Source organism: Actinia tenebrosa, unplaced genomic scaffold (assembly GCF_029948245.1).
Source record: "Actinia tenebrosa isolate PJP-AT-01 unplaced genomic scaffold, QUT_ActTen_1.0 PGA_scaffold0__85_contigs__length_37466705, whole genome shotgun sequence".
Lineage (NCBI taxonomy): Eukaryota > Metazoa > Cnidaria > Anthozoa > Actiniaria > Actiniidae > Actinia > Actinia tenebrosa.
The window spans coordinates 6,616,938-6,639,107 of NW_028292569.1; the positions used below are offsets into that span (position 1 = coordinate 6,616,938).

At 36.3% G+C, this 22,170-nt stretch overlaps 3 protein-coding genes across 3 annotated transcripts; 2 read left to right on the top strand and 1 right to left on the bottom strand.

The window, feature by feature from the left end:
- Positions 1-177: 177 nt before the first annotated feature.
- On the top strand, positions 178-11,648 carry LOC116295435 (uncharacterized). Its single transcript, XM_031703242.2, has 5 exons — positions 178-420; positions 3,284-3,411; positions 3,632-4,350; positions 4,990-5,094; positions 10,334-11,648. Exons 2-5 carry the CDS (start codon positions 3,357-3,359, stop codon positions 10,484-10,486), a joined length of 1,032 nt encoding a protein of 343 aa, XP_031559102.2. The 5' UTR covers positions 178-420; positions 3,284-3,356; the 3' UTR covers positions 10,487-11,648.
- Positions 11,649-12,157: 509 nt separating this feature from the next.
- On the top strand, positions 12,158-13,425 carry LOC116295428 (uncharacterized). The gene is made up of 2 exons (XM_031703228.2): positions 12,158-12,261; positions 12,808-13,425. The coding sequence occupies exon 2, from the start codon at positions 12,822-12,824 to the stop codon at positions 13,323-13,325; it is 504 nt and encodes a 167-aa protein (XP_031559088.2). The 5' UTR covers positions 12,158-12,261; positions 12,808-12,821; the 3' UTR covers positions 13,326-13,425.
- A 597-nt stretch (positions 13,426-14,022) lies between these two features.
- LOC116295342 (fibrinogen-like protein A) lies at positions 14,023-21,488 on the bottom strand. The gene is made up of 4 exons (XM_031703133.2): positions 21,055-21,488; positions 17,887-17,956; positions 16,397-16,774; positions 14,023-15,342 (listed from the first exon to the last, which is right to left on the bottom strand). The coding sequence occupies exons 1-4, from the start codon at positions 21,388-21,390 to the stop codon at positions 15,095-15,097; spliced, it is 1,032 nt and encodes a 343-aa protein (XP_031558993.2). The 5' UTR covers positions 21,391-21,488; the 3' UTR covers positions 14,023-15,094.
- Positions 21,489-22,170: the final 682 nt, after the last annotated feature.

Here is a 22,170-nt window from a genome sequence, read left to right on the forward strand (position 1 = left end):
CGACAATTACTCATTAATCCCTATAGTTTTCCTGGTCTTCATTTGAAAACAATGCGATCTCCTTCAAACGGAAGTAAACACTCAAGTCTTTAGAAGTTATTATCTCTATTGCCACCGGGGCCATCAAAACGATGACAAACAAACCCGGGTACGTTGCTAGGACACCACCTGTGACGTGATACTTCGCGCTGCTTGGAAAAACATCACGTCGTTGATCAACGCCTCGCACACTATACCTTCGGCTTTTATTAGCTATCTTAAGCTTTTCACTTGCTTTGTTTTACGATATTTAAATTGAGCTTAACAGATTTATTAAAAGGTACAATTTTGGTGTTAGACTCGATTTAGAGGATATATTTCAAGATTTAAGATCAATCCTACCAAGCAAGGTCAGTGTGGATGCGATAAATTATCTCTAAGGTAGGTATATTTATATCGTTTAAATCTAGCTTGAAAAAATATTTAACTCTCGTTTCTCAGAAGGGATAAAACCGATATAAAGTGTGCATCCTTTATATTAGCTGAAAAAGCAGCCAAATTTTGATTTGGTTAATAATGTAATTATAGCTTTAATTTTAAGGTCTTTGTAGTTATTTTGCTGCCTGTAGTGGTTTTGATGTCATGTGCTATTATACATGTCTTTGCCTGTCATTAATGATAATTTTTATTTAAAAATTTGAATCATTTCCCTCGTTAAATGCTTTGTTTTGCAACCTAAAATAAGAGGTCTTATTCATTTAACAACGCTGGAATCTGTCTAGAATCTAAGATAAATAATTTGACAATGTCACTAGTTAATAATCTTTTGACATCATTCTCCAACTTCAAATCTATAAATCTTTTATTTTAGCTTCAATTCAAAATTTCAAGGATTGAACCTCATTTCACATATACTTGTTAAACTTTCAAAGCTGTTCAAAGCTTGTTCGTATTTTACGACTGTATTTGATAACTATTTACTCAAGGTTCTTCAAACTCTTGTTTACTAAGTAAGTCACGTAACGACAATGATGTTTCTTTGTTCAATTTTAGTAAAACTGTTCCTAGGATTTGCCTTTTGAACAACTTTGAAAATACCTCATTGTTTTTTTAATGAGAAAATACTATGGCAATCTTTAAATGCTAAAGAACAATTTTCTTTTTGTGGTAGAGCGTTTTTGAACACTTTAGTGATTCTCGTCTACAATTGACCTCAATTAGAAAGCTAGAATGCGAAAACATGATATGAAAATTGTCAAATTTGTCAAATATTCTTTGAAATCTTTTTGAAATTTATGAACTGAAATTTAAAAAAAACAACTATTAAATATCAGGTGGAACGACCGTTAATTGTACAAAAGTGGATTGAAATAATATATAATTAAAATTAAAATAGATTTTAAAAATCCGACTTTTTATTTAGGAAGATAAGTAGTTAATTGATGAAATAAAAGTTTCTATCTAAAATGCAAAAATATGTTATCGTTTTAAATCCAAACTGATCTGTTTTACGATTGAAAAAAATAAGTTTCGCTCCAGAAAAGGCTAGCACAGTTTAAGAGGAAATTGTTTTTCAATAATGTGCAATAATGGCAAAAAGCACCAAAAACTAGACTTTCGTATGAGTTTTGATCCCAATTTTCGTTTTGGGTTAACACTCAAAACCTTTTTTAAACAGTTAGAAACTTATGTACTATGATAAAATCCCTGTTTGAAGCGGTATTTTCAATTATACAAAGATGTTTTGTTGCATTTGTGTTAGAATCTTGCTTTGTCAGGCTTTTTTTATAGAAAATGTAGGGGAAATAAGCAAATGAAGGCCTAAACCTCATTTTCGAATAAAAGTTTTGCTTTGGGTTAACACTTTGATTCCACTTACATCGGTCATCTCCACTTCCAAACAAGTTAAACTTTCTGAATGAACTGATAAATATTAAGCGATATAGTTTTTGAAAATTATGAGTTTTTTTTTAGAGTCTTTATGATTCTTGACAGACATCTTATAGAGTAGTTTACACAGTAATTAGTGTATTCCGAGAAGAACTAGGTCTTCTTTCGTGATTTATGAATACGTCGAGACCTTGCAAAGTTAAACAAAAAATCTGCCCTTTTGTCAGTGTTCCTTTGTTCCTTGGTTCCTTTGTGATGTTGGCTTAAGGATTAAGGGGTGGATTAATAGATTATCAATGAAATAATAGCAATAATCCCACCAAGTGAAAAACGTCTTTAAAATAAGAAAGGTTGACACGACAGCTTCATGGGTTAAAATTTATTGCCTTTTATGAATTATTGAAAGAAGTTTTGGGCGTGTTCAATTCGCCCTTGATTGCGAACTTGAGCATGCGCAGTTCGCTTTTTTCTCAATGAAATGACGTCAAAACTCTATTCCCACATGAAAAAACGCGACCACAAGAAAGTACTCACTAAAGAAAAGATCAATATATCGCTGGTCATAGCAAGGAGTTAATCATTTACGGTCTAGGGGCCGACTAACCTCTCCCTTAGGCTTCGGCCGAGCTTCCTGATCAGTCACTGGATAGCGGTGTCGGGTCCAAAATCTCCGGCATAGCCGTAAATGCTTCGCGATGCCATACTGCGCTTCAGCACTGGGTCTGGAGGTATGGTCCAAAGTTTATCAATGAGAATAAGAATAAAAACGAATAAAATTTTCAAATGAATTATCTGTTTCTCAGGGTTGGCCTCCAATTTTGTGTACAATATTCAGGTTTTTTCAGTGAAAGTCTATAGTATTTCAAAGTGTTAGTATTGTTGAAGTTGTTCATTCTTTACTTGGTATTTCTGAATATTTAGACACTTATACAAGTCTAACCCAGAGCAAGCAAGAAACACAGCCGTTATTTGTACCTGGAAATATTTTTATTGGTTTACCGGAATAATCGACAAAGATATACAAAATGGTTGAAGGAGTTCCACATGTACACACGAGTTTATTCTTGTCTTGAGCAAGACACTCTCACTGACTACTAACACGATAACCATATACAGTATTTTATCGGCTTTTCCAATGTCAGTTGAAGTTTTTTGTTTCTCGGCGACGTCGAGGTCATTGAGGAACTAGATCTAGAAGTAGGAGAAGGAGAGGGAGAGGGAGAGGGAGAGGCAAGGAGAAGGAGAAGGAGAAGGAGAAGGAGAAGGAGAAGGAGAAGGAGAAGGAGAAGGAGAAGGAGAAGGAGAAGGAGAAGGAGAAGGAGAAAGAGAATGTCTTTGAAATACTTTGTGCAGTAAACATCAATTCCCTCGAAGTAATATCATCATAGAGTGTGTGATTTTATTTTATTTTTAGGTGAACGCAGACATCATTTAAGACACGAGTTTGCTAGACAAGAAGTAAAAATGACGGGAAGTGTTTAAAATGTATGAACCTGAAGCCTGCAACTGAAAGAACATTTCTTATGACAACATCAAATACCGGTGAGTACAGCTTCAGTGTAAATAAGTGGTTAGCTTTCTGAATTCTGTGTGAAAGTTATTATTATTATTATTATGAGTAAATCTTCTTTTGCGTGCACACGTCACTAGTCACGTCATGTTCCGTATCGTGCCATTACTGTTCTGTGCCGAACAATGCTGGAACGCTGTTTAACCTACATCCATGAATCACTAATAAAATGCGTATTTCTCTCCCTTCCAGTCATTTCATTGGATAACAGTGAGGACCAACCACTTTCACCAAAATCAACCGACAACAATGGCATACTCTCGAGTACCCGGATCAAACAACGACGCGCAACGGTCACGCCAGCCGAGATACCCGCGGGACAATTACCTCGATACCTGCGGGATCCTAATCGATATGCTGTTGGAGCTTCGCGGCGACAGTCGTTACCTGCTGCAAGTTTAAATACTAAATTCGGTACAGCAAACTATTCGCAAAAAATCCCTTCAAAATTAAAAGCGAAATTGGACGAAATCGATAATCCTACGGATCATGAGCTGACAGACTCGATAGATGGACGCGACGATTCCATAGGACAGAAATCCTTTCCGTTGGATAATCGATTGCTCGAGTGTGATAAAAACGAAATCAATAATTCTTCGGAGAGATTAAGATCCGATATTCCTCAAAATTGTGAAAATCAAAGTAATAAAGACATAAAAGTATTAATTGGTTCGACACCGACATTTAATGGAAGGTATAGCGGAGTGAAAAAGACATCGCTGTCAATCGGGAATTACGAGCAGCCTCGGAGACACTCGATAGCTGTGTCGGTATTAACGAACCCTCAACGAACAGGAATCGACAGCCCTCTTTCTGGGAGATTTGACAATTCGCTTTATAATAGTAAAGATAGGGTTATTACGGTTGAACCGAGGGAGAGGAAAGCTAGCGTTAACCCTGGAAGGAAAGTGGTAGGTAAACTTGGTGACTACATGTGTACGGTGTTAACATTTTATCTGTTATGATGGGCATCGATCATTGTCGGTGATAATGATGAAGATGATACTTGATGATGATGATGCATGACACTGATGCTGATGATACATGGTGAAGATATGCATGATGATGCATGATGAGGATATATGATGGTGATGATGATGATACATGATGATGATGATACATGATGATGATGATGATACATGATGATGATGATGATACATGATGATGATGATGATACATGATGATGATGATGATACATGATGATGATGATACGTCGATGATGATACAGGATGATGATACATGTTGATGATGATACATGTTGATGATGATACATGCCGATGATGATACATGATGATGATACATGATGATGATACATGTTGATGATGATACATGATGATGATACATGATGATGATACATGATGATACATGATGATGATACATGATGATGATACATGTTGATGATGATACATGATGATGATACAGGATGATGATACATGATGGTGAAAGTACATGATGATGATGCATGATGATGACACATAATAATACTGATAATGATGACGACGGATATGATTTAATCATCTAGCTGTAACCATAGTAACATCTCTCCACAGGGTCGGTACATCCCTAAACCAGATAATCACCTCCTGCTATCCATCTTCAGTTTTCTGTGCTGTTGTCCTCTTCTTGGTTTAGTGGCTCTAATATATTCTGTCCAGGTAAGCAGTAGATCTAACGGATATTCGACTTCCGTTCGTTTCACTTCCGGTCTTTCGCACCAGTCACGTGATTATGGCAGTTATCTTAGTTAATGTGCGGACGCCATTCGCCTGAATATATCCTGGTAAAAAAGTCCCATCTCAAGCGTTGATTGGATGAACATTGATCTCGCGCGTTGTGATTGGACCAATAATGACGTCAATATATCCCGTCATTCACCGTGCCGTGTGACGTCACAATTACACAGTCTTTCAATTTTATATAACTTTTGATATAGTCACGTGCTTTCAAATAGCAATTTCATCGTGTTTTTTCTTTTTCTTTTTCTTTTTCTTTTCTTTTCTTTTCTTTTCTTTATCCTTTTTTCTTTTCTCTTTTCTTTCTTTCTTTCTTTCTTTCTTTCCGTCGTTCTTTCTTTCTTTCTTTCTTTCTTTCTTTCCGTCTTTCTTTCTTTCTTTCTTTCTTTCTTTCTTTCCTTCCTTCCTTCCTTCTTTCTTTCTTTCTTTCTTTCTTTCTTTCTTTCTTTCTTTCTTTCTTTCTTTCTTTCTTTCCGTCTTTCTTTCTTTCTTTCTTTCTTTCTTTCTTTCTTTCTTTCTCTGTCCGTCTGTCTGTTCAGTCTATGCAGACGTGTTCGTAACCGCTCCGTAATCTTCAACATTTTATAAAGCTTTTATCGAATCTTTGTCTCCAAATGGCAAATCTTATTGAGTATTTAAGTTATGATGAAAAGGATAACGATTTCACTTGGCGTGGTACGCAACAAGAACTTAAATCTTTGGTGGATTTTATGTTCGATGTCCAAGAAGGCAGTAATGGCGTCTTTAAAGAAGACAAAGCTCACAACGCAATAACGTATAAAGTGAGTACCGATGACAAGGAATGCTCCGTAAGATTCTACACATCATCACTTAGACTGAAAATCTTTGGGCCAAATCAAGAATGCCTTAGGAATAAGTTTCATGAACTTCTTCCAAGCAAGAATGATGGTCCTGCAGAAAAAGAGTTGAGCCTTCACAACCGACTGATTCTGAAATTGCCTCATTATTATTCGGTTTACTGACTGACTTGCGTAAAGAAATAAGTTTATTGAAAGACACTTTCCAAAACGGAGAGAACTTTGATATCCAACAAATGAAGAAGGAAAACGATGATTCTCGTAAAATTATCTGTAATCTTCAGGAGGAAATTAAAATTCAAAAACAGCAAGTATGCAAATTACAAGACGAAAAAGCCAGCTTACTAACAGCGTTGAGGCTAGTTACGAAAGAAAACGATCAATGTAAGAACAATGATCAATGCAAGAACAATGATCATACGGAAACTAAACAAGCTACTGTAGTTGATCTTACGACCCCGGAGAGTAGTATGAGTGACACAATGAATGAATCTCATTGTAACTGGAAAAAGGTACAAAGGAAACAAAAAAAGGCCAAGCAACAAAAGACAACACCAAAGAACAAAGCTGAGAACAAGCTACCTACTAATAACCAGGACCATTCGCTTCAGGACAGAAACAAAACTAGTACAGTTATAATTGGAGATTCTATAATATCGAAGCTCGAAGGTTGGAAAATGTCAAGCAAGACAAACAGAGTTAATATAAAACCCTTCCCAGGGGCCACAGTGGAGGATATGGAGGACTATATAAAGCCAATAATCAGAAGGAAACCTAATAATCTTATTGTACATATTGGTACAAATAATCTTAAGTCTGATGAATCTAAGGCCATTGCAGAGAGGATAGTTGGAATCTGCGAATCTGTGGAAAAACAGCTGCCGTCTTGTGAAATAGCGATATCTGAATTAATCATTCGCCAAGACTCGAGTCTCCTTGAAACAGCAAGAAAGGATGTGAACAAATCGCTTAGAGCCTTCTGCAACGAACGGGAATGGGACTATATTTCTCATAATGTAACAGAGAAAGGACTTAACACCAAAGGACTGCATTTAAATCGTGCAGGAATAGGAATCCTTGCGCAAGATTTCAATAAATATCTTAAATCTAAAGCATGATTAAAAGGTAAGGAACCACTAGACGAAACAGATTCCTCTATTCATCCCTCTAGTATTGTCTCAAATACTAATATTGATAAGTCTGACGGTGATAATAGACCTCATTCTATTCCTAATGTTAGAGGTTTTAAAATGGCCTCTTTAAATATAACTAGTCTTGTAGCTCATATAGATGAACTGAGATCATGGGTCATTCAGCAAAATTTTGATCTTCTTTGCATAAATGAGTCAAGGCTCGATCCATCAATCCCAAGTTCAATGGTGAGCATCGAAGGCTATGACATCCATAGGTCTGATAGAAACCGCAATGGAGGGGGAGTTTGTTTATACTTGAAAAAGGGCGTAAATGGGAAAAACCGTAGTGACTTAACTGATGATAAAGTAGAGTCCCTGTGTTTTGAAATCATGAAGCCAAATAGCAAGTCTTTTGCCGTTTTAGCCTGTTATAGGCCTCCTAACTATGATACACGCTCATTTTTCAATATATTTGAAAATGTGTTAACAAAAATAGATTCTGAGTTTAAGGAAATTTATATCCTAGGGGATTTAAACTGTGATTTATTATCTACTAATATTAATCAGCAAACCCGCTATTTGAATACGACTGCTGAATTGTTTCAACTTACGCAGTTAATCACAGAACCAACTAGAGTCACTGAAAAAAGTAAAACCCTCATTGATGTGATCTTAACGAATAGCCCAGATAGGGTAGTCCGAAGTGGAGTGGTTCACATTGGTATCAGTGACCATAGTCTGGTTTATACAATACGGAAAATAGCAATTCCGACAAACAACAATCACTGTAAGATCTCATTTAGATCGGCTAAAAACTTTGACTCCGACAAGTTTCTTATGGATTTAGCAACACTCCCTTGGGATTGTTTGGATAATAAGGAAAGCCCGGATGACATGTGGGACAGATGGAAAGAGTTATTTCTCTCTGTTCTTGACTCGCACGCTCCGATCAAAACAAACGAATAAGAAACAAGAAGTCTCCCTGGATGACAACTGATTTGAGGAAAGCTATGTACGATAGAGATAAAATGAAACAAAAAGCTACTCAAACGAATTCGAGGGACGACTGGAGTGATTATAAGTCTATTAGAAATCGCGTCAACAACAAGATAAAAAGAGCCAAGAAGTCATATTATGAAAATCATTTTGCACAAAATTCAAAAAACTCAAAGGAGGTCTGGAAAGCTATTAATGAAGTCCTCTCACGAAGGACTAAATCTGGCTCTTATGTAACATCTATCAAAACAGGTGATACATCGATGTGTGACTCGAAGGAAATAGCTGAGGTATTCAATTGTCATTTTTCTGAAATTGGGACTAAATTAGCTTGTTTAATTCCCGATGGACCGACTGCTTATAATGATTATCTAATTAGAATTGGCTCAACATTCACCTTACGACACACATCAGTTGATGAACTTATGAAAATCATTAATTCTATTGACGTTAAAAAAGCGACAGGTCTTGACGGTATACCATCTCATTTCATCAAGATTGCTTCACCAGTAATAAGTCAATCACTAGTGAAGCTATTCAATCAATCAGTTGATAAAGGGATTTTTCCTAACGGCTTGAAACTTGCGAAAGTTACGCCAATTCATAAAGCTAATGACAAAGATGATTTGAATAATTACCGTCCCATTTCGGTCTTACCTACTATTGCTAAGATTTTCGAGAGAATAGTTTTTAACCAGTTATATGAGTATCTAAACTCAAATAATTTACTTTCTCAAAAGCAGTCGGGATTTAGACCGCTTCATTCGACTACTACTGCACTCCTAGAAGCCACAACGGAGTGGCTTACCAATATGGATGAAGGTAAATTGAACTGTGTCACTTTCCTAGATTTTAAAAAAGCTTTTGACACAGTAAATCACTCCATACTTCTCCAAAAATTATACTATTATGGGATTGCAGAAGAGTCGATAAAGTGGTTCAAATCTTACCTCACAGATCGTAGTCAGAGATGCTACATAAACCATACCTTATCTAGCTCTAGAACACTCGATTGCGGCATCCCTCAAGGCTCAATCCTTGGGCCATTATTATTTATTATTTACATAAACGATCTGCCAAATAGTGTCAAATTTTCAAATGCTAGAATGTATGCTGATGACACAAGTCTCACCACTTGTGGCACATCACAAAAGACTCTATTTGACGAGGTGAACGCTGATATTTCCAATATTCATAACTGGTTGAAAGCTAACAAACTTAGCTTAAATTCAGCTAAAACAGAGCACATGTTTATTGCTTCTGACGATAAATTGAAAAAAATTACCTCCGAACCACACATATATTTAAATAGCAAACCAATTACTAGAGTCTCTACAGCAAAAACTCTGGGTGTTGTGATTGACGAACGGGTGTCTTGGGTTGCTCATATTGATTACATTTGTAAAAAATATCCTCTGGATTGAGTGGCATAAGACGAGTCCGCGATTACATCCCCTTGGAGACAGCTATTACCATATATGAGGCTCTCGTTTTACCTTGGTTTGACTATTGTGACGTGGTATGGGATAATTTACCAGTAACGTCTGCTGAAAGATTGCAAAAAATGCAAAATAGAGCTGCAAGAATAATAACAAAAAGCAGCTACGATGTCAGATCTAGTGATATTTTAACTTCTTTAGGCTGGAAAAGCTTACAAAGAAGAAGAAAGGAGCATAAAGCAATAATGATGTTTAAGACTTTAAATGCACTTGCACCAAAATCTGTAAGGGAACTCTTTTATTTTCAAGAAAATACCTACGATTTTCGTGGTAGAGAGAAGTGCTTAAAGTTACCGAAACCCAGCACTGAGTTTTTAAAAAGAGCTCTCTCTTATGACGGTGCAAAAGTGTGGAACTCGTTACCCCAAAGTGTCAGACTGTCCAATAATTTAAAATCTTTTAAGAGGAATCTTTCGTCTGTTGGTCCTTAACACTTTAATTACTATAATATTTTTGGGGGGTAGATGAGAATGTATTTCATAAATCTGTCTATATATTCTTAACGTTATTATTAATTTTTTATATATATTACCTATGAACTCGGTTTTCATGAAAACCAATTTGTACATTGATGAAATTTCCCGAGATTAAATAAAAGACATCTCTCTCTCTCTCTCTCTCTCTTTCTGTCTTTCCTTCCGTCTTTCTTTCTTTTTTTTTTCTTTTTCTTTTTCTTTTTCTTTTTTTGTAGTGCTGACTTCTTGTTCTATTTCAGGTTGATATGAACTACGAAAATGGGAAGAAAGAAGAATCGGTTTTCAAATCCAAAAATGCTCGATGCTGGGCTCTAATGGGCGTCATGATTGGCATGCTCACCATTCTTGGAGGTTCCCTCTACGCTGTTATTGTATTGGCTATTCTTTCCTAGCTCCCAGTCCCCCAAAAGAATTTCTCGATTCTGGTGACTGGGCTATAAAACTAGTACGGAAGAGACCAAGCATTTCCCTATGAAAACTTTATATCGAGCTCCACAAATCTCTTAGTCAATGGGACAAAGCTTAGCGTCCAACGAATAAGCTTTATTGCGAAGGGATTGTGTAATAGGTTGGAAGAGAATACTGAGTACGACTCTCCTCTCTCCCCATTCTCCACTCACGCGCTTTCTCTTGGATCGGAATGAGTACGATTCTCTCCCCTTAAGCGAATGGAATTCCAACAAGAATGTCGTGCTTGAAACCAGGGTTCGTGCTACTCCTTGAAATCCTTGAAAAGTCCTTGAATTGAAAACACGTTCTTAAGGGCGCTTGAAAAGCCCTTGAAAATAGGGGAAAACGCCAAAACTCCTGGAATACTTCTTGAATTTAATGCAAACTTAATGTTATTTCTAACTTTCCTTTTAAAATATGGTTGGTTGCGTGTCATGATCGTTTTTTATTGGTGGACGTGGCCCCGGCTGAATTAGCTGCACTTTAACATTTAATCAATGTTTAAACCACGTTCTAATACAAAAAACTTTGTCCTTGAAAATCTAATTTTTGTGCTTGAAAAGTCCTTGAATTTTGAAACGAAAATGTAGCACGAACCCTGCGGAACTGCATAGTTTGATATGTTTTAGTTTTCTTCCATTCATAGTGAATTTTAAAAAAAATGAATGAATGAATGAAAGAAAGAATGACCGATAAAAGGGATAAAACCACCGGAAATAAAACTTTAAGAACGTAAGTTTAATAAAGAATAGAAATGTTACACAGAAGATATGGTACTAATTTAAGTTTGTTTTTTTTTTAATTTTTAAAAACTAAACTCATTTAACTAGTACAAAAAATATTATAATATTTACTTAAATAAATATGATGATAACGCAAACACAGTATTTCAGTTATAGAAATACATTTATATTTCCACTAGTCTTTCCTTTTCTCGTGGTTTAACCCTTTCTTTACTGTCAAAAAGGTAGACTTTATTGTTTGCACTTTTTATAAAATAATTGGGATAGTACGCGCGCTATGATTGGTCGAAAACCATGTTTGATGAGGATATCATCAAAACACGCTCGCGTCATTGTTTACAAATACATCAGAATAATACGATATTTTTTGCGTGTTTGATACTCTTATCAAAACACTTGGGATGTTGAGAGAACACTCGAGAAGCTGGAAACCACTCCGCTACGCGTCGTGGTTTCCTACGCTCCTCTCGTGTTCTCTCAACATCCCGCGTGTTTTGATCAGAGTATCAAACACGGAAAACTGTTTTTGATCTGTTAATTGAGAAAATTTGTTAATTTATATCAAAGTTTTGTTTTCCATTATTTACGCCTTTCCTTTCATGGTTGACATTAGCTCTCCTTTCCCGTGGTTTAACCGCAATATCCCTTTTATATATATATATTTATACTATCCCATCTAATGACCCTAATAGACTAATAGAGTAATAACCCTATCTTTACCTTTATATCAAAGTCTTCATAATTTCACCGCTATCCTCTTGTTCTTTTTTTCGCGCGTTGCCTTTCGCTGGCTGGCAATAGCGCAGGCTCTCAGAACCAAATCGCTTCATTTTTTCTAAATTGGGCTCCCTGTGGTATTCTACACGCGGCGTTGCACTGGTTCCTGGTAGAGACATAAGTACTTGTGCAGATTTGAAGCCTTTTTCTGCAGAATTACACGCCTTAATCTTACAATTTACCTCATTATTACACAGGTAAGGAGTATCTTTACATATATTTAGGTAGTTTTAGTATTTCCCAACAGTATTTAAGTATTTTTTATGACATTTTTTTGTAGCTCAGCTTCGCTTTAGGGTTGTTTACAGTGAATTCGTCACACTACAAAAGTTCGGTTTTGTTTTGATTTTACTCCTTTTTTGTTACAAATAAATAGACTTACTTTACTCTTTGGACTTTTGAAATACTTTTACTCATCATTTTCATTAAATTTATTTATTTTTATATTAAGATATTGAAAGTTTTGCATCACAACACTATAAAACGAAAGCACAGCTAACCCACGCGATGAAAATTCGATCACATAACAAAATTCTAAAAAAATCCTAAAATATTAAAAAAATTCAGAACCTGATTGATGATATTTAAGCTTTGTAAAATCTATTAGATTACCTAAATAGTTCTAAGAATAATCACCAAACGGTTTGAAAATTAAAACTTGGTTGGTACTATCTACATTTTTGATAAATCAATGCTCTAAGATTTGGATCTCGTTTCTTGATGGGGATTTTGATGTTTCATAGTTTGTGCCGTCAAAATGAAATTTCACTGGACAAGAAACATGGCTGGTCAGTCGCTCAGCGATGATGACATGCGAGTTATCCCACACCCCTTGTTGGAGCTTAACGTTCATGTTACGACTAAGACAGTACAGGCCTGTGCATTACTTGGCATGGTTCTTATAGGACCTGCAGTACGTCTGATCAGGGGACCAAGAACCATGGGGGCTTTTACAGACACGGCAATCAAGGCCGGGAAGATTGGGGCACTGATTGGCTTACCCCTTGGTCATGCTATGACCTTCGCAATGCTCAAAAAGGCAAAGGTTGATGATGATGGTCTATATGATAGATGTTATCGACTACGATACAATAGAAACCAGGTCCGCATTGATAGGCTTTCTTATTTGGGTGCTGTTGGAGGGGCTGCAGGGGCACTTTATATGGGAAGTGCTCTTTCATCAGGAGCTGTGGTGGGCCTCGTAGGAGGCACATTATTGGGTACGATCTACAACAGCACCATTGGTGAAAGACATGCTTAGTTCATAAACTTTTCAAGCAGCATAAATCCTCTACTATGATTGGTTGAACTACTAGTGGTCTAACCCAAACAATGTGAAAAAATAAATCATTTCAAGCTAATTTCAAAATTGTTTTTATCCATTATTGGACAGGTTTGTAGGTTTATGCTAAAACAATTAGACCTTTTGCCTTTGTGGTATATGAGTCAATAGCCCATTTTGGCCTCATTGGCTATTGTCTCATAGACCATAAAAGCTGTGTTCCTATTGTTAATTAAACAAGTTGACTCTGTACTATTTTTTAAGAGACATTGCGGTACAAATGTTTCTGTCCAAAATCGAACCTTCTTCTTCACTGAAGATAGGTCTGAGATTGGATCGAAATATCTGTGTGATGTATCTTAATAAATGAGCCAGAGGCAACTAGCCTAATGAAGAATAGTCTGCTGATAAGTAGATAAAGAATATAATGATAAACTATTTGATTGTAAAATGGCTCCAGATTATCTTTAAGTAAACCTTACTGCAAGAGTGTTTTCATATAAAAATGAATATTTCCATCGATCTAAGGGACTTTAGAATTGAAATTAAAAATATTCCTAATCATTTACTATTTGTTATTCTATTGTATGCCATTCTTGCAATTAGGTTTATGTATGTTGAACAAATTGATTAATAAACGTTTTTTAAAACATTGCTAAGATACTCTGCAATCTGATTGGTTAAACATATATGCTTTATTGACCAATCCTCTTTCACTTTATCTTAATGTTGTCCAACTATCACTCATCATTTGTGAGCTTAGTCAAAACATGGTAAAAGCCCTGTCACAATCTACTCATTGTCAGGTCTCCAAGATCCAAGATATCATGGTAAATGCTTTTAATGCTAAGTTCTTTTGTAAAAGGCAAGTCACATGCCTGATGTCATGCAGGATAGCGATAGAAAAGTACCCTAGGAATGAGACTAACCAGTCCTATAAATATTTAAATTAAGCTTTAATTCTAATATGTTTGAAAATTTTTCATATAGCAAACAGATAGTGCTGCAGAAATTTCTAAGAAAGTTCTGGCTAATTGTTTTGAATTTATAAACTTAAGCAAACCATGGATGTTATCTTTATTATTCTTATCCTTTTTATTGTTTTTATTTCATATTCACTTGTTGATACATTTATTCCTCTAGAATTGGAAGACTTCTTTTGATGTGGTCATTTGAAGGTTTCTGGATGATAAATGTTTTTTTTTCTTGCAGAACGAGTGTTTTCAGTTTCTTTGGTTTTTTGTTGTATTTGTCGTTTTTCTGATTCAAGACAATTACGTTTTATTTAGTTCACAAAAAGAAAGAAGGAAGGAAAGAAAGAAAGGAGGTAAGGAAGGGAGGAAGGAAGGAAGAAAGAAAGAAAGAAAGGAAGGAAGAAAGAAAGGGAGAAAGAAAGGAAGGAAGAAAGAAAGGAAGAAGGAAAGGAAGGAAGAAAGAAAGGGAGAAAGAAAGAAGGAAAGAAAGAAAGGAAGGAAGAAAGGAAGAAGGGGAAAAGAAAGAAGGAAAGAAAGAAAGAAAGGGGAAAAAAAAGAAAAAAAAAATCTTAAAGAAAGAAAAAAATGAAAAATTTCTTACGTAAAATAGCAGAAAAGCATAGTTACAACTGAATTTCTCAAACGTACCAATCAAACGTATCTATCAAACAAAATCCAAAAGATTTGATTGATCAAGAGAAGCTATTGTGATACAAGCTGGAAAAAGTCCTTGGACCCAGTCTTTACTCTTCCATAAAGGAAATGACCTGGGTACTAGATATTGTCAGGGCGTATCATCATGACAGTATCTTTCAGCTTGAAATTCCACGTTGACCATGTTAAGCCCATTGTATTATATTCAGCATTGAGATCAGAGTACAAACAAGCCCCACTCAACCCATCAAACCACCAGGCGCTCTTGAAGCGCGTAGCGCATGAGCAGTCGGTGCAGAGGTCGTTGTCTTGATCCTTGGTTGAAAATGGGTGCCCTGAATGTCTTTTAAGAGAGTCTCCAGCAGTACCTGCAATAAAGATAGAAAATATATTTACAGCCGTATAGTTAATCGAGACCTTTAGATCCGACGACGAGAACGAGTACGAGTGCGAGAACGTGTTTAACTTTTAAAGAGAGGCACTACTATCTTTTTGTAGTCGTGATCGTGTACGTAGATTGAAACTTTAAATGTAAAAATCGGGAATCAACTACGATTTAGTGTTAACCACGCGCACAGGACCAATTTTAAAACGCGTACTCGATCTCGTACTCGTCGTCGTATCTAAAGGTCGCTAGTTCCAGTGGGAGGAGGGAGGGTCTCGGGGTTAGGAACACCATTTTTTTTCTTCATGTTATACTAGTTCAGTGAGTAATTGCAACCCTCTTTGACATTCACTAATTTATATTAATTCATCTGGATTTCTGAGCAGCCCTTTATATACTACTCCCTAGCCAACCTCCTAGATGCGGAAATTGTCACTTCATTTCTCTGGCCTGCCGTTCCCTCGATTTGTCAGGGTTTTGGGATGAAAGACTGCCCTTTCATGTTTATTGAACCCTTAAACAACCTCTGGGCTGATCTAAGGGCACGGCTAACTCACAGATAGAACCCTGAAGCAACCTCTGGGCTGATCTAAGTCAGGGCATGCCTAACTCACAGATCCAACCCTGAAACAACCTCAGGACTGATCTAAGTCAAGGCATGGCTATTCACAGATCAAACCCTTAAACGTCCTCTAGGCTGATCAAAGTCACGACATGGCTAACCCACAGATTGAACCCTGAAACAATCTCTGGACTGATCTAAGTCAAGGCATGGCTATTCACAGATCAAACCCTTAAACGACCTCTAGGCTGATCAAAGTCAGGGCATGACTAACTCACAGATCGAACCCTGAAACAACCTCTGGGCTGATCTAAGTCAGGACATAGCTAACTCACAGATAGAACCCTGAAACAACCTCTGGGCTATTAATGTTTTTTTTTTTTTTTTGGTGCCGATGATCTCGATCTGTCCCACCCTACCCCCCTCCCCCCCCCTTCTACCCTCTACCCTCTACTCCCCATCCCCTGATTCTTACCGCGAGTATAGGTGACATTAAGTCTAAACTTAGTCTCCTTCTGAGTGAGACTAAAATTGTCGTAGACTGCGTACGCTTTTGCACCTTTATTATTTTTCAGGTCGATCCTCAGAACTGTGTTCCCCTTGGATGCCAGGCGCTGAATGCGATCTAAGCCAAGCCAAAACTCTCCGCCAAGGTTACCAAAACCCCCCGAGTACTCTTTCCAGCCGAGATAGAAACTTTGTGTGCCATCGAAACGACGCTGAATGATCACCCATCCTCCTCCATCGGTTGTTTGGTCGCACTGTACGGAGAACATTCCTCTTCCATCTGGGTCAATACTGAAAAGACCATCACTGTCCTTACCTGACCTCATAGCATCAGCGCAGTCTTTATCTGGAATAAAGTAGGCCTCTTTAGCAATGTTTTCCCATACCTGACCATGTGTCATTCCCTTGAGTATAATTTCTTTCTTTACTAGGAATGCTTTTCACTTATGGTGCAATGTTTTCCCATTTCAGACTATGCGTCATTCCCTTGAGTATAATTTCTTTCTTTACTAGGAATGCTTTTCAGCTATGGTGCAATGTTTTCCCATTACAGACCATGTGTCATTCCCTTGAGTATTATTTCTTTCTTTACCAGGAATGTTTTTTAGCTATATGCAATGTTTTTATAATTTAGAATTGTGCCATTCCCTTGAGTATTATTTCTTTCTTTAGGAATGCTTTTCAGCTAATGGTCCAATGTTTTCCATTTCAGACCATGTGTCATTCCCTTGAGTATCATTTCTTTCTTTACTAGGAATGCTTTTCAGCTATGGTGCAATGTTTTCCCATTTCAGACCATGTGTCATTCCCTTGAGTATTATTTCTTTCTTTACCAGGAATGTTTTTTAGCTACATGCAATGTTTTTATAATTTAGACTTGTGTCATTCCCTTGAGTATTATTTCTTTCATTTTACCCTTACCAACGTAATTATAGAGCATTTTCAAGTAACGTCACAATGGCGATATTAGTGTACCAAAACAATACATTTTCTGTCCTCGGGGAATCGAACTCTATTTTTATGTAAAAACTCTACAGAAAGTTTCCATTGCTTGGTCCACATTTTGTTTTGTTTTGTTTTGTTTTTGTTTTGTTTTGTTTTGTTTTGTTTTGTTTTGTTTTGATTTGTTTTGTTTTGATTTGTTTTGTTTTGTTTTGTTTTGATTTGAGTTGTTTTGTTTTGTTGTTTTTTTGTTTTTTTGTTTTGTTGTTTTTTTTTGTTTTTGTTTATTTATTTATTTATTTTCTATTTATTTTTATTTTATTATTATTATTATTTTTTAATTATTATTATTTACAATTAGATGTTTACAAACATGTTTTTTTTTTACAAAATACAAAGGTATATTATTTACAATTAAGGAGGGTAACACTAGGTGTTACCCTCTAGATGTTTACATACAGATTTCCTTCTGTTATAGGCTAGCTTTAGTCACGTGAAAGTTGCACAATAACTTACAGTATTTGGGTTGTGGGGGTGCGGTGGTTGGCTGATCACGACTGTTCACGTCCTCACAGGAATCCCAATCCTGAAAAGACAGTTGATGTTAAAGATACTGAAGGTAAAAGTACACCATACTACTGCAAGAAATTCCTAATCTAGTTTCCTAATCTTCTTCCTTTGGCTCGTTTGAAATATTGAATAAGGTAAACTTCCAAGCAACACAAAAAACTGTACAGTCGACGTCTTATCATCGACATTCTTAGAAAGTGTACATGTTGCATGGGTAAATATGAAGCCGGTCGGCGACTTAAGAGAAGCATAACAAGACCAGCATCTTGAGCATTCATGATGATCTTTATAGCAAAATATTGTATAAGCCCGCCAAAAGTTTGAAGGTCAAAAATCGCCATTTCACGGCAGGAAAATGATCGGTGTGTAACCTCTATTACCGTGGTAAATTGATAGTCCACTGAAATTTGGACAGTGTAAATTTAAGTTGAGAAAATGAGCCAATGCTGCAATTGTAACCACAACTATTAATGAGCCACCTCAGGGAGAAGGATGACATTAATGAACCAACTCAGGGAGAAAGATAACATTAATGAACCACCTCAGGGAGAAGGATGACATTAATGAACCACCTCAGGGAGAAGGATGACATTCATGAACCACCTCAGGGAGAAGGATGACATTAATGAACCACCTCAGGGAGAAGGATGACATTAATGAACCAACTCAGGGAGAAGGATGACATTAATGAACCACCTCAGGGAGAAGGATGACATTAATGAACCACCTCAGGGAGAAAGATGACATTAATGAACCACCTCAGGGAGAAGGATGACATTAATGAATCACCTCAGGGAGAAGGATGACATTAATGAACCACCTCAGGGAGAAGGATGACATTAATGAATCACCTCAGGGAGAAGGATGACATTAATGAATCACCTCAGGGAGAAGGATGACATATTAATGAACCACCTCAGGGAGAAGGATGACATTAATGAACCACCTCAGGGAGAAGGATGACATTAATGAATCACCTCAGGGAGAAGGATGACATATTAATGAACCAACTCAGGGAGAAGGATGACATTAATGAATCACCTCAGGGAGAAGGATGACATTAATGAACCACCTCAGGGAGAAGGATGACATTAATGAATCACCTCAGGGAGAAGGATGACATTAATGAACCACCTCAGGGAGAAGGATGACATTAATGAACCACCTCAGGGAGAAGGATGACATTAATGAACCACCTCAGGGAGAAGGATGACATTAATGAACCACCTCAGGGAGAAGGATGGTATTAATGAAACACCTCAGGGAGAAAGATGACATTAATGAACCACCTCAGGGAGAAGGATGACATTAATGAACCACCTCAGGGAGAAGGATGACATTAATGAACCACCTCAGGGAGAAGGATGACATTAATGAACCACCTCAGGGAGAAGGATGACATTAATGAACCACCTCAGGGAGAAGGATGACATTAATGAACCACCTCAGGGAGAAGGATGACATTAATGAACCACCTCAGGGAGAAGGATGACATTAATGAACCACCTCAGGGAGAAGGATGACATTAATGAACCACCTCAGGGAGAAGGATGACATTAATGAACCACCTCAGGGAGAAGGATGACATTAATGAACCACCTCAGGGAGAAGGATGTCATTAAATAACCACCTCAGTGAGAATGATGACATTAATGAACCACCTCAGGGAGAAGGATGACATTAATGAACCACCTCAGGGAGAAGGATGACATTAATGAACCACCTCAGGGAGAAGGATGACATTAATGAACCACCTCAGGGAGAAGGATGACATTAATGAACCACCTCAGGGAGAAGGATGACATTAATGAACCACCTCAGGGAGAAGGATGACATTAATGAACCACCTCAGGGAGAAGGATGACATCAATGAACCAACTCAGGGAGAAAGATGACATTAATGAACCACCTCAGGGAGAAGGATGACATTAATGAACCACCTCAGGGAGAAGGATGACATTAATGAAACACCTCAGGGAGAAGGATGACATTAATGAATCACCTCAGGGAGAAAGATTTCATGTAAGTGAAATTTGCCACAAGCAATTCAGAATATAAGAAAAAAATAGTCGGATAGATAAATATAAATATGATGTCATACTGTATTCAATTTTTGGCCTTTCGTAATATTGATGTGACTATTATATATATTCTACAACAATACATTCATCTTTGAAAGATAAGAATTATAAATTCTTTTGAAATAAGCAAACGAACGGAGAGAAAAAATATTTTTCTTAATTATCAAACTCTAGCTGTAAGGCACACGCCTGCTAATTAATGGGTTTGGAGTAAGAAATAAACAAAAATATTGTAATGCAATATTTTGAGAGAGTTCTTCCGATAGTGATCTTGAGTATAGGTATATTTTTGGCCTGTTTGAACTTAAAAAATTAATTAGCTATTAGACGAAGACATATATTACGACATAAATTTTAAAAAATCTGAATCTAGCTAGTGTTGTCGAATTTTGCTCTAAAACTACCAACACATTAGATTTAAAGTTTCATCATTTTTATCGAGAAAATAAACATTTCAATAGAAAAGACAGATAAATATAAATATTTACATTTTCCAATTAAATATTAAAAAATTTAGCTACTATTTATGGTGTATTTATTTCTGAATTTCTAGGTGATGAATTTGACTTTAATATTGAAATGGTACCAATTTCGTCATCATTAACGAACAGAAATTCATAGATTATATTGTAAAAGTAAAATTGCGCGCGCTGGGCAAGCGAGGTGGTGAAATATCCATTTTAGTGTGTGGAAAAAGCGACGATGACGTTGATGTAATTTTCTTCCTTTTTCTCTTCTTTTCCCCTCGTTCTCCTTAGTTTGTGTTTCTAATTTTATTCCTTTTATCTATATTATCTATCTTTCTTTTGTTTCTTTCATCTATATTCTTTTATCTATAGTCTCTTTGTCAGTCTATACTCACTTAGTTTTTCTCTTTCTTTCTTTTTCTCGTTTTTCATATTCCTACCCGCTTACTAGTTTACGAGAAATTTACTTTTAATAGATCTAATAGACATTTTGAATTAACTTCAGTTTTCGTTCAGTCTCGTACGATTTAAAGTCATTATTTTTCCAAAGTTTCGTATCAACTCACCTTATTTTGTTTTTCTTTCAACTGTTGATAAACAAAACCTCTGGAAAAACGAAGTTCTTTGTTAGAGCACCTCTCAGTAGAGGTGCTAGCACATTTGCTGAGTTCACAAGTGTGATTTTGATTTCCACTAAGGTCGTAGTTGTACGAAAAACAGGAATCTGTTTTCAAGCAAATCTCGATGCACGATAGCCAGTCGAGGTTAAATCTAACACTGAAAATCCCTTGGGGATTCATTAGATTATGATAAACCTGTGGATAAAAGTCTGCGAAACTCTTCCTTACAGCAACAGAGATCACAAAAAAAGCTAAAATCCTACAAAAACTAGATTGAAACATTCTCCAATTAGGAAAAATTCAGTTGGATTCTGAGCGTTAGCTTTTGAAACTGAATTCAACTCGTTTCTTGCAGTGTTTAAATCAACTTCTCGCATGGAACGATTTCTGTTACTTTTATTATAATGGATTGTTTGCATTTCATTAAAAAGCCTCACTTTTATGACAAACACCTATCTCCTAGATACTGGCTCTTTATATCATCACTTCTCGGCTCTATTGTCACTCGAAAAACAAAACAAAATATTACGTCAAACTCATCATCGACGCCTCAACTATTAAATTTTTAAACACCTTTTTTAAGACAAAAATTACTTTCTGAATATTACAACTTGTTACTTTTTTATTCTAGTATTTGTTCCTTTTTTGTCAATATTTACCTTGGACACATTATGAGAGGACAAAATATGACTTTTCGTTTCGTGTTGTCGAAGTTTACACACTAGATATCGACCAATTATCAATTGTGGGAAAAAATGATGTTTAAGATTTATTACTTGGTTTTTAGATATGGACTCCCTTGCCAGTCCAATATAGATAGATTAAATATTGCAGTTAGGAAATATTATTCCAGAAATCTTGATTTCGAATTGATGAATAAAACAAGAGTAGTGTAAATTTTCAGCAAATGACGTCATGTAAGTATAGCACGTGTTTATGACGTAATAGTTCGCCTTATTTGGTATAAATGATATCACGTGACCTGAACTTAATTCATTTTAAGGAAAGTCGATTATATAAAATAAAGATTGCTGGGTTATTTAATGGTTAAGGAATATTGAA